The sequence below is a fragment of the Muscardinus avellanarius genome, assembly GCF_963383645.1.
Source record: "Muscardinus avellanarius genome assembly, chromosome: 5".
Classification (NCBI taxonomy): domain Eukaryota; kingdom Metazoa; phylum Chordata; class Mammalia; order Rodentia; family Gliridae; genus Muscardinus; species Muscardinus avellanarius.
The window spans coordinates 63,058,099-63,072,065 of NC_137790.1; the positions used below are offsets into that span (position 1 = coordinate 63,058,099).

The 13,967-nt window shown below is 51.7% G+C and overlaps 1 protein-coding gene across 1 annotated transcript in view; it reads left to right on the plus strand.

Annotated features, from left to right (window-relative positions):
- Positions 1 to 13,967, plus strand: part of BOC (BOC cell adhesion associated, oncogene regulated) — a gene marked incomplete at both ends in the record, with an annotated part of 38,632 nt that overhangs the window by 17,247 nt on the left and 7,418 nt on the right. The window contains 8 exons of the mRNA XM_080696516.1: positions 2,754 to 2,900; positions 4,697 to 4,840; positions 6,826 to 7,119; positions 7,461 to 7,733; positions 8,823 to 9,127; positions 12,409 to 12,568; positions 12,969 to 13,079; positions 13,442 to 13,648. Of these exons, the coding sequence (XP_080552642.1) occupies positions 2,754 to 2,900; positions 4,697 to 4,840; positions 6,826 to 7,119; positions 7,461 to 7,733; positions 8,823 to 9,127; positions 12,409 to 12,568; positions 12,969 to 13,079; positions 13,442 to 13,648 (1,641 nt within the window). The remainder of the gene's footprint in view (positions 1 to 2,753; positions 2,901 to 4,696; positions 4,841 to 6,825; positions 7,120 to 7,460; positions 7,734 to 8,822; positions 9,128 to 12,408; positions 12,569 to 12,968; positions 13,080 to 13,441; positions 13,649 to 13,967) is intronic.

Consider the following 13,967-nt stretch of genomic DNA (forward strand, 5'->3'; position numbering starts at 1 on the left):
TCTCTCTCTCTCTCTCTCTCTCTCTCTCTCTCTCTCTCTCTCTCTCTCTCTCTCACACACACACACACACACACACACACAATTAAATAATGGATAATGGCAGGTGTGGTGACATATGCTTGCTATTCCAGTATTTGGGAAGCTAAGACAGGAGGATTGCAGGTTCATCGTCTGTCTCAGCAATTTAGGAAGGTTCTCAGCAACTTAATGGGACCTTGTTTCAAAAAAAAAAAAATAGGGTTCAAAGGTAGAATGTCCCTGAGTTCAATCCCCAGTATCACAAAAATGAATAAATGATGAGATAATTATTTAGATATAGTAATTATTTAGATAATTATTTAGAAGCCCAGGAGTTCTATACCTACCCACAGGAAGGAACCCATGAGAGAGCTCACTCTGAGCCCCAGGCAGCTCTCGTTCAGCTTGCAAAGTGACATTGGTAAAAGAAGGAGTCAGGCGGCCACCATTGTTTTTGCCCCATGCATAGCATGTATCTCTTATCCCTCAGTTATTAACCCTATTTCACCTCTTTCCTATGACCCTGGGAGCAACCTCTTGAGAAACCTTCTATTTTCTAAAGTTTCTATTGGACACCCTTAGATAAACTGTTCTTGGAGCATTTATTGTGTTAGGCCCTCATCCTTGAACTCATAACATAGACCAAACTCAACTAGGGAGTTTGCATTCATAGGCCACCTAAATGGGTGACTCATACTTAACTTATGGGGTTCAGCCTTCAAAGATAATCAAGTAAATTCAACAAGTAAAGATTTTAAAAAATATTAAGTAAATTCAACAAGAAAATCAAGTAGATTCAACATTTCCTGAGCATCTATTTGGGCCAGGACCTGAGCTATATTCAGAAGACATATATGTGAATAACAAGGGTCTATCCCCAACCCTAAGGAGTTCACAGTCTAATACTGTAATCAAAGGGACAACTAACAATCCTTTCATAGACACAGTTGGACTTTCCTGCTTTGGCTTGGCCTAACTGAGAGCTTCTGGAAAGTTCTATGAAGTAGGAATCCCGACCTCACTGAATACCTTGATATTGGTTCTCCTGTGGTGACAATAGTTTGTTTTTGGTAATTATCTTCTATGAGAAACCCGATTCCGCCTGCTCCTTTTGGCTTCTCCTAGTCTCTGGTGGAAACAACAACACAGGCAGGTGGTGTCTTGCAGTGAATTTGCAGTAAACCCCGATGCTATCAGTCAAGAGGGCTGGCAGATTGTGGTGTGGTCAGCATTCTGAGAGGGCGCCTCCGGGGCCTTCCAAGTGCCATGATGAAGAGAGTGTCTGGGTGAAATGTTTTCATCCCTCTTACTTTATATTTCATTAGTTTTATTTCCCCTCAAAAATAAATTCAGCTACAATCCCGAAAACAAATTTCCAATTTGGAATGCGGTTTGTTGTACAAATGGCCCCTATTTTGTTCAGCAACATCAGTCATTTGGCTAATACAAAGAGAGATGTGTGTTTTGGATTCTTGGATTGTTTGGGAAACATCCTGCCCTTGTTCCAGAGGGATCTCCATCCTCTCCCAGTTCAGATCCCAGCCTTCCGGAGCCAAGGCCGAAGACATGGCCATCAGATGGCCAGAGGCTGCAGCCTCCTGTCAGGACCCTGGGCTCCCCCACATCCCACTGTCATTAAACCACACGGGGTGCTGCGGCTTGTCCTGAGAGACTCCTCTTTGCGTAGGAGAGCCATTCAGACATCTACAAACTCCCAACCCTGAGGAAGGATTAACCTTCCTCCCATAATTAAGGCATATGGAGGTAGTAGGACTTGGCCTTTGGGTTATAACTGTGGCCGGCAATTGGTCCTGTCATCTTCACTGTGGATGTCTTCAAGGAAGAAACCACAAATCTGCTCTTGACGGAAATACAGAAAAGGCTTCAACATTCCTCTCTCTCTCTCTCTCCCCCCCCCCTTGTGGTACTAGGGGGTTTCATCTCCAAGCTATACCCCAACTCTTTCTATTTTGACATAGGGTCTTGCTAGGTTGCTGAAAGTCTCACTAAGTACAATCACAGTGCACAATCATAGTTGTGCACCACCACACCCAGTTCAGCCTTCTTTTTCTCTGCGCTCTACCATCTTCACTAACCAAGCCTCTTGCCAGCTCTGCTCAGAAATTAGTACCTTGACCATGACCCTTGTCCAGGAGAGATCAGCAGGCCCCATGCCCAGGTCTCAGTGTCACAGAAGAGACTGACCTGTTGGAGCCACCTCCTGATGGGATTCCTTGTGTGTTTGTGTGTAAGGGGGTTACTAGGGATTGGACTCTACCTCAGGGGACTTCTACCTCTGAGCTATACCCTCAGCCATTATCATCATTATCATTATTGTTATTATCGTTGTTGTTATTGTTTTTTATTTTGAAATGGTCTACTACACTCCTGAGGGTCTTGCTGAATTGCTAAAGCTGGCCTCAAACCTGTGATCTTTCTGTCTTAGCCTCCCATATACTAGGATTACAAGCAGGAGTCATAATGCCTGGCCTGATAGGATTTTTTTTACACTTTCTCCAGCTTGTATCTTGTATACACACCAAATTGACCTCCATGCAGTCCATCCTTATAAACCTCTATAAACAAGATGCTGACGAAGGGCTTGGTACCCCCTATCGCCCAGCATGAGGCTCTGTAGCTATTTACTGTGCTGACAACACCCCTCCACCCTGAGATGTTCAATCAATTGGCATTCTCCTCTGAGGTCCAACCTGCACCTTCCCTTCTCTCCACAGATCTCCAGGACTTCAAGTTACACGTGCAGCATGTGATTGAAGTGGATGAGGGTAACACAGCAGTCATTGCCTGCCACCTTCCTGAGAGCCACCCCAAAGCCCAGGTCCGCTACAGTGTCAAACAAGAGTGGCTGGAGACCTCCAGAGGTGAGCGAGTGGGGAGGAGCCCAGAGAGGAGGCTGGGAGGGGAGCCAGCCACCTGAGACCACTCCCTGCCCAACCGAATTCTGTCAGCTGCTGCCCCCTCCCAAGCCCCCAGGCTGACCAGCTGTCTTCCATCTTGATAGTTAGCCCTTTAGGATCCTAAGGTGGGTGGCCTTCCTTCTGGAGGGCCTCTCTCCTGTCATGGAGAATTTCATCCTTCGAGGCCCTGGGAGGTGTTGCTGAGCTGCAGCTGTTTGAGGCTCAGCATGAGGTTCAGATGCTCTCTGTGGGAGCCTCTGCCACCAGGCTCACACAGAAAGGATGCCTGGCAATTCTAGCAGTGCTTCAGGGTTCCCTCATGGGAAGTGGGGTTCTTCCCCACACAGCAGAACAATCTTTCTTTTTTATTTTATTTGCTACTAGGGTTCAAACCCAAGGGGATTCTACCTCTGAGCTACACCCCCAGCCCTATTTTATTTTTTATTTTGCAACAGGGTTTTGCTAATTGCCCAGGCTGGCCCTGATCCTGCAATCTTCAGCCTCCCAATAGAACAGTGATCTTAGTAGAGCTAATATTTTCCCCTCTTCTCACTTGTCCAGTGGTAGCTATCATGCTTCAGGCCACAGTGGACATGACGGCTGGTCTGGAAGTGGCCACACTGTGGTCCACAGAGTGCCAGTAGGGAGGAAGAGGTCTCTCAAGACGAAGTCAGCCTCTTCCCACAACCGACCCTGCCCTTGAGGCCACGTCGACCCAACTTGACCTGACCATGTAGCTCAAAATGTGCACATCTAAAGTGCCCTGCAGATTTTCTGGGAATGCATGCTCATTACAGAAAACTTGAAAAATACAGAAAGCCATCTGATCCTACCACTCAACAGTAACTGGAGACTGAGAGAAGAGCCCTAATCCCTGGGTCCCAGGCAGAGGCGGGGCAGTGGCCCAGGGGAGTCTCCCCTCCATCTGGCACTGGCCGAGGCAGCTCAGACCTGGGTGGCCCAGCAGCAGGCAGGCACTGGGCTCGGTGACACCATGACTCTCCAGAGAGGCACCAGGACAGAGCTCAGCCGAGGGCCAGTGCTTTGGCTGCCAGAAAGCCGAGTGCTGCCCCAGTTGCTGGATTGTCCAGAAGCTGTGAATCTGCCTCCTGCCTAAAGGACCTGAACACCTGCCCTGGGCCCACCCCATAGCGCCCTGGACCAGGAGGCAATGTGCAGGAAGGGGTTTCCTGGGCATTTATGAGAGGGCAGTGGTTGGGAGCTAGCATATGCCTCTCCAGTAGCAGAAATGCAACCATGAGGTGGCTCAGACAGAGCGGTGACTGTGGCAGAGCTGATGAAAGCTCGAGGTCCCTCCGTCTCCTTCTTGATGGCTGCAGGGAGGACCATCTCTCTCCCATATGTATGGCACATGCAGCTCAACCTTACAGTGGCTCTAGATGCCTTTATACATGTAAGCAAACAGGATCTGAGAGGGTAATTATTTGCTCAAGAGCACACAGTTAATATCGAGCAGACCCAGAACCTCAGCCTAGGTCTGGCTCACCCCAACCTCTGTATCCTCTGCACCCTCCCCCAGTTCCCTTGAGAATATAAAATACTCTCCCACAGAAGAACACCAATTCAGGCAGTTAGTTTATTAGGCATGGGTCAGCTTTTCATCTCGATGCAAGGTATCGGGGGAGACAGCACTTTAGGCTTGGGCTAGTTCCCGCGTACCCCCAACCCTGGGATTGCTACAGACTAATATTCTGGGTCCAAACTCATTCTGTCTTCCCCTTTCCCTGCCCTTTCTGCAGACAACTACCTGATCATGCCATCCGGGAACCTCCAGATTGTCAACGCCAGTCAGGAGGACGAGGGCATGTACAAGTGCGCCGCCTACAACCCCGTGACCCAGGAAGTGAAAACTTCTGGCTCCAGCGACAGGCTGCGTGTGCGCCGTAAGGGCCGGACACCCCATGGGGATGGGGTATCACTGATGGAGGGGCCAGCAGAGCTGGAGAGGGAGGTGGAAACCTGGGGTACCACTGTCTAGGCTTGGCTTTGTGTGCTTAGGGGCCGAGGGGTGACCTAGAGGCTTGGGCCAGTGGGATATCCAGCCCCCAGCAAGATTCTCTCTCCTCTGGTCAGCCCCAGTGCCAGCATCTCCCCGCCCAGCTCAGGAGGGTGTGGGGCTTGCTGGTCACATCATAACATCCCGTCCTCTTCCCTGTTGGCAGGGCTTCTCGCTGTTCCTCTATGTGTGGGCTCAGTTGGGGTGTGCGCACTGGGCAGGATGGCTGAGCCCTGCAGCTGGCACAGTTTTTGCACTAAAGCAATAACATGTGGTGGCTTCCTCGGCTGAAAGTACACTAGGGTCCACGTGTTCCCCCATTAACGTGAAAACAATAGCTACCTCTTTAGAGCACTCTTCGAGGGTCCCCGAATACTCAGTGGGGTGACATTATCTATAGAACTAGCTCTTAGAGTTAGCAATAGGGAGAGATTTTCCCTGAAGCTACTGAAGGTAAATTTCAGTGGCCCCTCTCCTGCCTAATTTTTTTTAAAATCTGTAGTATTGTATTCTTTTCCTTAGAGAATACTATATAAGCTTCAGAGTTTGTAAACTAGATAAGCTTCAGGGTGTATGAAGCCTGGCTCTGCCCTTGCTTAGCACATAGTGCAGAACCCAGAGAACCACAGTTCTTTGAAGGTCTCGGCAAAGGCGCACGTCAGGAGGGGCATGGCTTTCAGAAAGTTCTGTGCTGTTTCTCCCCTAGCATGGAAAACGATTTCTGCATCTCAGCTCAGCACCTGATGAAGGCACTGATTTGCATCGGGGAACCTTGCTTATGAAAAATATGCTAAACAGTGAGCATGGTTCAGCTCAGTGGGACACTCTAAGAGACACTCAGGGCGGAAACTCGTGGGGTGAGGCTGGGGGCCTGGCAGACCCTTGCCTCCCATCTCTTCCCCAACCTCAGGGTACACTGACTGAGGTCAACCAGGAAAATTCCTCACACCATTTCTCTTTTATCTTTCTTTTTTTATTTTTTGGTACTGATGATTGAACCCAGGGGTGTTCCACTTCTGAGGTGCATCCCTAGACCCTTTTTAAATATTAAAAAAAAATTTTTTTTGCTACGGTACTGGGAATGGAATCCAGGGACATTCTACCTCCTAGGTACACTCTCAGCCCTATTTTTATTGTTTATTTTGAAACAGGGTCTCCCTGAGTTGCAAAGAGCCTCATTAAGTAGCTGAGGCTGTCCAAGAACCGTGATCCTCCTGTCTCAGTTTCCCAAATGCTGGGATTAGAAGCGTGCGCCACCATACCTGGCTCTTTTGGGGGTTGTTTTGTTTTGTTTTGTTTGTGGTGCTGGGGTGGAGCCCAGGGCTTTCTACCTCCAGGCTATACTCCCAGACCTATTTTATATTTTATTTGGAAACAGGGTCGCACTAAGTTGCTGAGAGCCTCACTAAGTTGCTGAGGCTGGCTTTGAACCTGTGCGATCCTCCTGTCTCAGCGTCCCAAGTGCAGGGATTACAAGCATGCACCACCACGCCCAGCTCTTTTTTTTTTTTTTTTTTTAAACAGGGTCTTGTCAAGTTGCTAAGCTGGCCTTGAACCTACGATCTGATCCTTCTGTCGCAGCTTCCCAAGTACTGGGATTACAGGCCTGTGCCACCATGTCCAGCTCCCCCACTTAAATCATTCTACTCCTTGCCAACACCTAGAGCTAACCATATCGAAGCTGTGTTCTCTGCAGAAGGAAGCTCTCATTTGTGAGAAGGAATTAAGTAACTTGCCATGCTTTACACAGGCTTAAGCCCCTGAAGGACTCCCTGGGGCCCTCCTGGGGCCAGAGCCACTGGAGGCAGGCTGGAGCGGACTCTGCAGGATACAGTCCCACACACTCTGTCCTTTGTCTCCGTGCCCCTCCAGGCTCCACTGCAGAAGCTGCCCGCATCATCTACCCCCTGGAGGCCCAGACCGTCATTGTCACTAAAGGCCAGAGTCTCATCCTGGAGTGCGTGGCCAGCGGGATCCCACCCCCTCGAGTCACCTGGGCCAAGGACGGGTCCAGTGTGGCCGGTTACAACAAGACGCGCTTCCTGCTGGGCAACCTGCTCATCGACACCGCCAGCGAGGAGGACTCGGGCACCTACCGCTGCATGGCCAGCAACGGCGTGGGGCAGCCAGGCGCGGCCGTCATCCTCTACAATGTCCAGGTGTTCGGTGAGCATCCCTTCTGCCTTCTCCTTGGCCTGTTCCTGGGCCTGTGTGGTCTTTCTAGAAGCATGCAACCTGGGCTCAGAGAGGGTTATGTCCTGTGAAAGGCCACAGCTGAGTGAGTGATGGAGGCGGGCTGGGAAGTCAGAAGTCCATGGTGCCAAGAGGGCCCATGGTCCTGACGAGGGACCTTCCCTGCTGCGAGGCTGGTGGCGGTGACATGGGGTGTGTCTTCCCTCTGTCCCTGCCCATTGGGAGGACCCAACAGTGCGGGGGAAGAGGGAGCCCCTCAGGCCATGCCCTCTTCCAGCTTGCCCCTACCCACCCCCGCCTTTGTTTACCTGCAGAACCCCCCGAGGTCACTGTGGAGCTGTCCCAGCTGGTCATCCCGTGGGGCCAGAGCGCCAAGCTCACCTGTGAGGTGCGCGGGAACCCCCCGCCCTCCGTGCTGTGGCTGAGGAACGCCGTGCCCCTCACCTCCAGCCAGCGCCTTCGGCTGTCCCGCAGGGCCCTGCGCGTGGTCAGCGTGGGGCCCGAGGACGAAGGCGTCTACCAGTGCATGGCGGAGAATGAAGTGGGGAGCGCCCATGCCGTGGTCCAGCTGAGGACTTCCAGACCAGGTGAGCACAGCCAAAGGCCAATTCGGCGGAGTAGGCACACAACCCTTTTCTCAGATGAAGTCTAACCTAGAACCCCAATGTCAAAATAGGTAAGAGTGGCTTTTAGTTCCAAGTCTAAATTTACATTAGTAAGTCAGAAGCACAGGTTTTCATGAATAAAAATGGCCCAATTAGCTGTCATAATTTTTAAAAAAATGTATCTTGAGCCTGGGTTCCAGTGTGCAGAGTCTGTGAGCTCCTAGGGTTCCATGGAACAAAGTTGAAAGTAAAGCAGGTCTTTCTTTCTCAGCCTGGTCCAGTTGACAGCTCAGGGACTGAGCAGGTGCTGAGTCAGCACTGAGCTAGGTAACGCGGGGGATGCAGGCCACATGGCGAGCCTCTGGAGGAGATGCAACTCACCAGGGAAAGAGTGTGAGAAGGAAATGCTGAATAAGCCAGTGCGGTGCCAGCATTAGCAAGTGCCCACATCTATGGCGGAAGAGGTCAGGTGGAACAGAAACCAGTTCCGGGGTGGGGGTGGGGGTGTCTGTCGAAGCTTCTGGAAGTTGTTGGTGCTCTTGGCTCCCAGATTCTCAGAGGGCATTCCACTTCCTTCAGCTCTCTTCAGTGGAGAAGGAAAAGGCTCACGTTGTATAATTGTTTTAAGATCCTAGGGTGGGGCTGGGGATATTCCTTAGTGGTACAGCACTTGCTCAGTATGCATGAGGCCCAGGGGTCCATCCTCAGCATAACACACACACACGCACACATGCACGCACACGCACTCACACACATCCCATAGTCAGTGAAGGGACATGTCCCCATCCCTAGTCCAGACATGAGAAGGAAGGTACAGGCTCCCAGGCCTCAGGAGCAAACTGAGCTAATTCACTCAGGCCCCGCCTCCTGAGGATGCTGGGAGTCAGCAGATTGCAGACCCGCTTGTCTGCCGCCCCCTAGCCAAAGCAAGTGACCTGGGCCGCCTTTCCCTCTCTTCCAGAGAGCCCAGCTCTGTGTCACAAAACAGGCTGGCAGTACCTCAGGTCTTCTCTCTGACTTCCTTCTCAGTTTTCTAACATCCTCTTTCTTTCTCTCCTGCCTTGTCCCCAGGCACAACCCTGAGCCCCTGGGGAGAGGCTGAGCCAGCCACTGCCATACCTCCCACACCACCCTCCAGACCTGGCAGCCCTGACCAGATGCTGAGAGGACCGGGACTCCTCAAGCCCCCGACATCGGTGCACCCTGCTTCCCTGCAGTGCCCGGGAGAGAAGGGGCAGGTGGCACCTGCCGAGGCTCCCGTCATCCTCAGCTCGCCCCGGACCTCCAAGACCGACTCTTACGAGCTTGTGTGGCGGCTTCGGCACGAGGGCGGCAACCGGGCGCCCATCCTCTACTATGTGGTGAAACACCGCAAGGTATGGCCCTGACTGTGCTACCATCTGCCCTGGAGCCCCAGCCTAGGCCACAGTTCTGCCCACCTCCAATCATGCCCATCCACCCTCCAAGGAAGCCAGCTCTGAGACGGGCAGGTGGGGCCTGAGATGCCCCAGGAGGAGCTATGTGTGGGCCCTCAGATCTGAGCTCTGTGTGCTCCCAGAAGGTAACACCAGCTTCTAGTGCTACAAGGGTTAACAGATCCCCATCACCGTCCTCCTCTCCTTCCTCTGTCATTTGTTCTTGCTTTTGTGTTTTTTTTTTTAAGTTTGCTTGTTTTGTTTTGTGTTTTTTTTTTTCACCAAAGTAATACCTACCTTTGCTAGGTACATACCTGGAGAATTCTGGCATGGCGAGCTAGCTCTAAGCCAGGAAGACAAATATCTGTGAACAAGTGTTTTCTCTGTGGGTTGTAAAATGCCCCTCAGTTCTCAGAATTGCTCGTGGCTTGGGTTTGAGAGGCAGGCATTTGAGCTCTGAGCACATCGTGCTTTTCAGAATTCAGCTATTTCTCCTTGACAGAAGGGAGTCTGTCCAGCGGGATGCCTGGCAATCTGTCAGCTGAGAAATTTTGGGCCATGACAGGAGGCCGGGCCAGCCCTGTGCTCCTGGACACTGTGTCCTGCAGGGCAGAACAGTGCCTTCAGGCTGCTACACTCTGTCAAGCTTGCACAGAGAAGGGGTCATGAAAGTCTCTGTAAGAAAACATTCTAGAAAATGCTCTTTACCACAAGTTTATACAATTTTCTAAGGCCACTAGTATAAAATTATGGCTCCTAAATGGATTTAAAATTTACTGGGTAACAGCATATTATAAATGCTGATTTTTATCATGCATTTATATTATTTTTTGCTTATAAAAGTGTTCTTGATGGAAAATATATGAAGATGGAAATCCAAGTATTGGTCCATTTTTTTTTCCGGCTCCAAAATCAAACCAGAAAACACAACCAACCCTGTAGGGCAGAAGGTGCCCCCCCACCCCAGCTGCTTTTGCTTTCTGCCTTTTTCTTTTCTTTGCACACTCTCCCAGAAGACCTGGGCGCTGGACAGGTCCACAGAGCCACCGAGTCAGAACACCCTGCAAGGCCCCACAGCCCCGCTCCCCCATGCTGGCTCCTCTGTGGGGATGTGGGTGGGGCAGACCCTCCCTAACCCTGGGTTAGCAATGGAGGTGAATGCGTTTTTAACAAGAAACAGCCTTGTTTCACACATGTTCCAGGGCAGGCCTGGTCCTCATCCTTCTATTCTCCCTGTAACTGGACACCTCCATCTGAGTCACAGACAAAGATCAGGGCAGGCCTAAACACCCATGGTCCCCAAGAGACAAAAACCAGCATGAGAGCAAGAATAATATTTTTCAAGCCAATAGGTGGCCACGAAAGTGCCCCGCACCAGAGCCAGGCTGGCAGAGGCCAGGCCGCGGTGTTCCGGAAATGCCAGGCTGAGGCCGCTTTCACCCTCTCGGTGTGTGTGACAGTGACTAATTGCCCTTGCATTTCTTATTTTCATTTCTATGCCCGGTGGAAGCCTGAGGCCAGTGCCGAGAGGGGGTGGGAGTGGACGGGGATGCAGGGAAGTGAGAGTCAGACAGCGCCCCTGATGGGTCTGGCTTCTGTTAGGCTCCGGCCTGCGGGGTGCTTGGAGCTCTTAGGTTGCCAAGGCAGAAATTATGTCTTGAAAGCCGTTCTTGCCCATGGAACTAAAGTCTCTTCAACATAATGACCTGGGAAAGAATTCTGAAAGCAAAAGCCATCCTTCGGGTTATGGGTTTTTTGGTGTGTGTGTGTGTGTGTGTGTGTGTGTGTGTGTGTGTGTGTGTTTACTCCTCCTTCTGTGGGGGGAATCAGCTTGTTTTCACTTTTTCACATGCACTAAGCAGAATTCATTTTCTGGTGCATCTGCAGACCCTGGGCTACTGTGTTTGGGTTTCTAGCACCACTGGGGATTCTCAGTTTGTAAAAACTTCTCCCCTTGGAATAAATCCTGGAAGCCCGACATTAATGAGCCCACGCCATCCCTGTCCCTTGAATAGTAGGTTTTGTTCTGCTCTGGAATATCCTGCTTGGGGATAAGAGGTTTCCCTACCAGCTGTTTTCTTTCCTCAGCAAACCCCAGCTTCGGGTTTCAGCAGGCTCTCTGAGATGCACAGAGCTGGCCATTAAGTCCTTGTCCTGAAAAGTGATGGGTGAGACGGGGGATTCTCACACTATCACCTGTCGGGATCTGGGGAGCTTTGTTTATTTTTCTTTAGATTTAAAGAGCTAGCCACTAAAAAATCATTTATAATAGTCACAATTCATCCCCAGATTTTAAGTTCTAAGCAAGGACGAGGGCAAGAGCAGAGAAAGGGGATTTAAAAATGCCAGAAACCTCACTGTGTGAAAGGTGTGGGGAGGCCCAGGAAAAGATGGGGCATTTACCAAGCCACATGGGTGGGCATGTGCCAAGCCCAGTGCTAAGAGCTTTATACAAGCCATCTAATTTAATGTCAGCATCACCTGAGAGATTTTATCTGCCTCATTTGAGAAATGGGAAAATTTAGGGCTGAGAGGGAAATGGAAAGCTTAGGGCTCAAGAGAGCTAGCTCAGAGTTACACAACTAGCACTTGAACTCAGGACTTTCTGCTCCCACTCTCCTCCTTCTAGGACAGACAGCATTAGGAGCATGTTCTCTGGAGTCAGGTCTGGGTCTCCATGCTCCCCAGCCACACAGCCTTGAGCTACCTGCTTATCTCACTTCTGAAGTGGGAGCCGTGTTAATGCAGGTCACTTGGGCTGTTGGGAGGACAACTGAGGCAGTGTGTATATGTGCTCAGCTCCGTGCCGCACACATGGTGAGCACTCAGAAAATGTCACTGCTGCTGCTGCTGGGTCACTACCCTCATTACTATCTCATGTGAACATAGACTGGAGGGACTGTGTTTGGTTCAACTACAGCAAGGAGAGAGTCAGAGATATGGGGTGCTGGAGATACAAGTGGAGGAGATCTTGAGGAGTTCTCAGCAATATTAGTCAAGCCTTCAGGACTTCCTCACTAGGCTTTACTTGATGGGATCCTTAAAGACCGGGAAGCCCACTTGGCTGTCCAGGTGAGGCGGGTTGTCACCCCAGCCCTAGGGCAGTCTATGCTCTGCAGCGCCCCCTGCTGCTGACTGGGCCTGCAGGCTTTGGCTCCTTCCTCTTCCCATTTGCAAACCACAGCCCACCGGCAGCTCTCGGTGGAGATGCTGGTCCTTATACCAGGCACCTCCCTCAGCAGGTCACAAACTCCTCTGATGATTGGACAATCTCCGGCATTCCTGCCAGCCAGCACCGCCTGACCCTCACCAGGCTTGACCCTGGGAGCTTATATGAAGTGGAGATGGCGGCTTACAACTGCGCTGGCGAGGGGCAGACAGCGATGGTCACCTTCCGAACTGGTAAGGTCAAACACTGCGCCTGGCCTGGGGTTCCCATGAGCCCAAGCGAGTCATAGCAGGCCCAGGTGGGAAATCCTGTTCACCTAGCCCAGCTATACACCTGGAATTCTGTCTTCCCTCCAGATGCCGCCTCCCTCTGGTTCCTGTGCCCAGGCTGAGCTTTCCTTATCAGGAGAGTCACCAGCCGGCCTCTCTGGCACCTCTTGGCCACTCCCTCACATCAGGGCTGGTGGGCGGTAAGAGTCAGGCCGAGCTGGGAACCAGACCGCATTCCTAGTATCCTGTGTTCAGTCAGCTTCACCTTGTCACAGCACTTGGCAGAATCTCAGACACAGAGGACTCTGTGGGAAGATCTAACACACGATCCTTCCCTTCCTGATCTCAACCCATGTCCACCCAGGACGGAGGCCCAAACCCGAGATCATAGCCAGCAAGGAACAGCAGATCCAGAGAGATGACCCCGGAGCCGGCCCCCAGAGCAGCAGCCAACCGGACCAGGGCCGCCTTTCCCGTAAGCCCCCAGCAGCAGCGAGGGTGGCAAGGAGAGGACACACCCGGAGCTGCCCCTGTCGTCTATTGGGGTTTGGGTTCTGGAGGTCCAGGGCTCTTACTGACACTGTCTTGCTCTCTAGTCAACCATAATGAGAGGCTATAGGTTGGCGCTTTTCCAATAAAAGACCCTCCACACTCTGGCTCTGCAGAAAGAGAGCTGATGGGGTCTCTCTCCATAGGTTGTGATGTGCACAGCAGTGGGTGGAGGGCGGCAGGAGGTGCAGGTCCTGTCGGGAGCGGGCCAGGTCCAGTCTGGAAACAGCATCATCTCACGGTGTCCCCTTTCTCTCCTTCCTTCCTCGCCCTGCGTGGTCTTCCCAGCTCCGGAAGCCCCAGACAGGCCCACCATCTCCATGGCCTCTGAGACCTCGGTGTATGTGACCTGGATTCCCCGTGGGAACGGTGGTTTTCCCATCCAGTCCTTCCGTGTGGAGTACAAGAAGCTAAAGAAAGTAGGGGACTGGGTCCTAGCCACCAGCGCCATCCCTCCCTCAAGGCTGTCTGTGGAGATCACAGGCCTAGAGAAAGGTAGGGGCCTGGCTGCTCCCCTGTCTGATCACCTGGAGGACAGCAACAGAGGCTCTTCGGTCCCCTGGGCCCTCTACCCAACCTCATGCTCATGCATAAGCAGTTTAGGTCTCTGTCTCTGTCCCTTAAGCTCTTCCTTCTCCCTCTCTCCATAAGAGAGCCAGGAGCCATTGCCCATATGACTCCTCTCTGATGAGGATGAGAGTTCTTGTGAGTTCTCTGGGGACTTGCTCTTGGGGAGGGAGGGCTGCCCAGAAAATCCCCCTAGGCTGGGCCTTGATGGGCAGTGGGGGGATCAAGAGGTGTTTCTTGAGTTCAT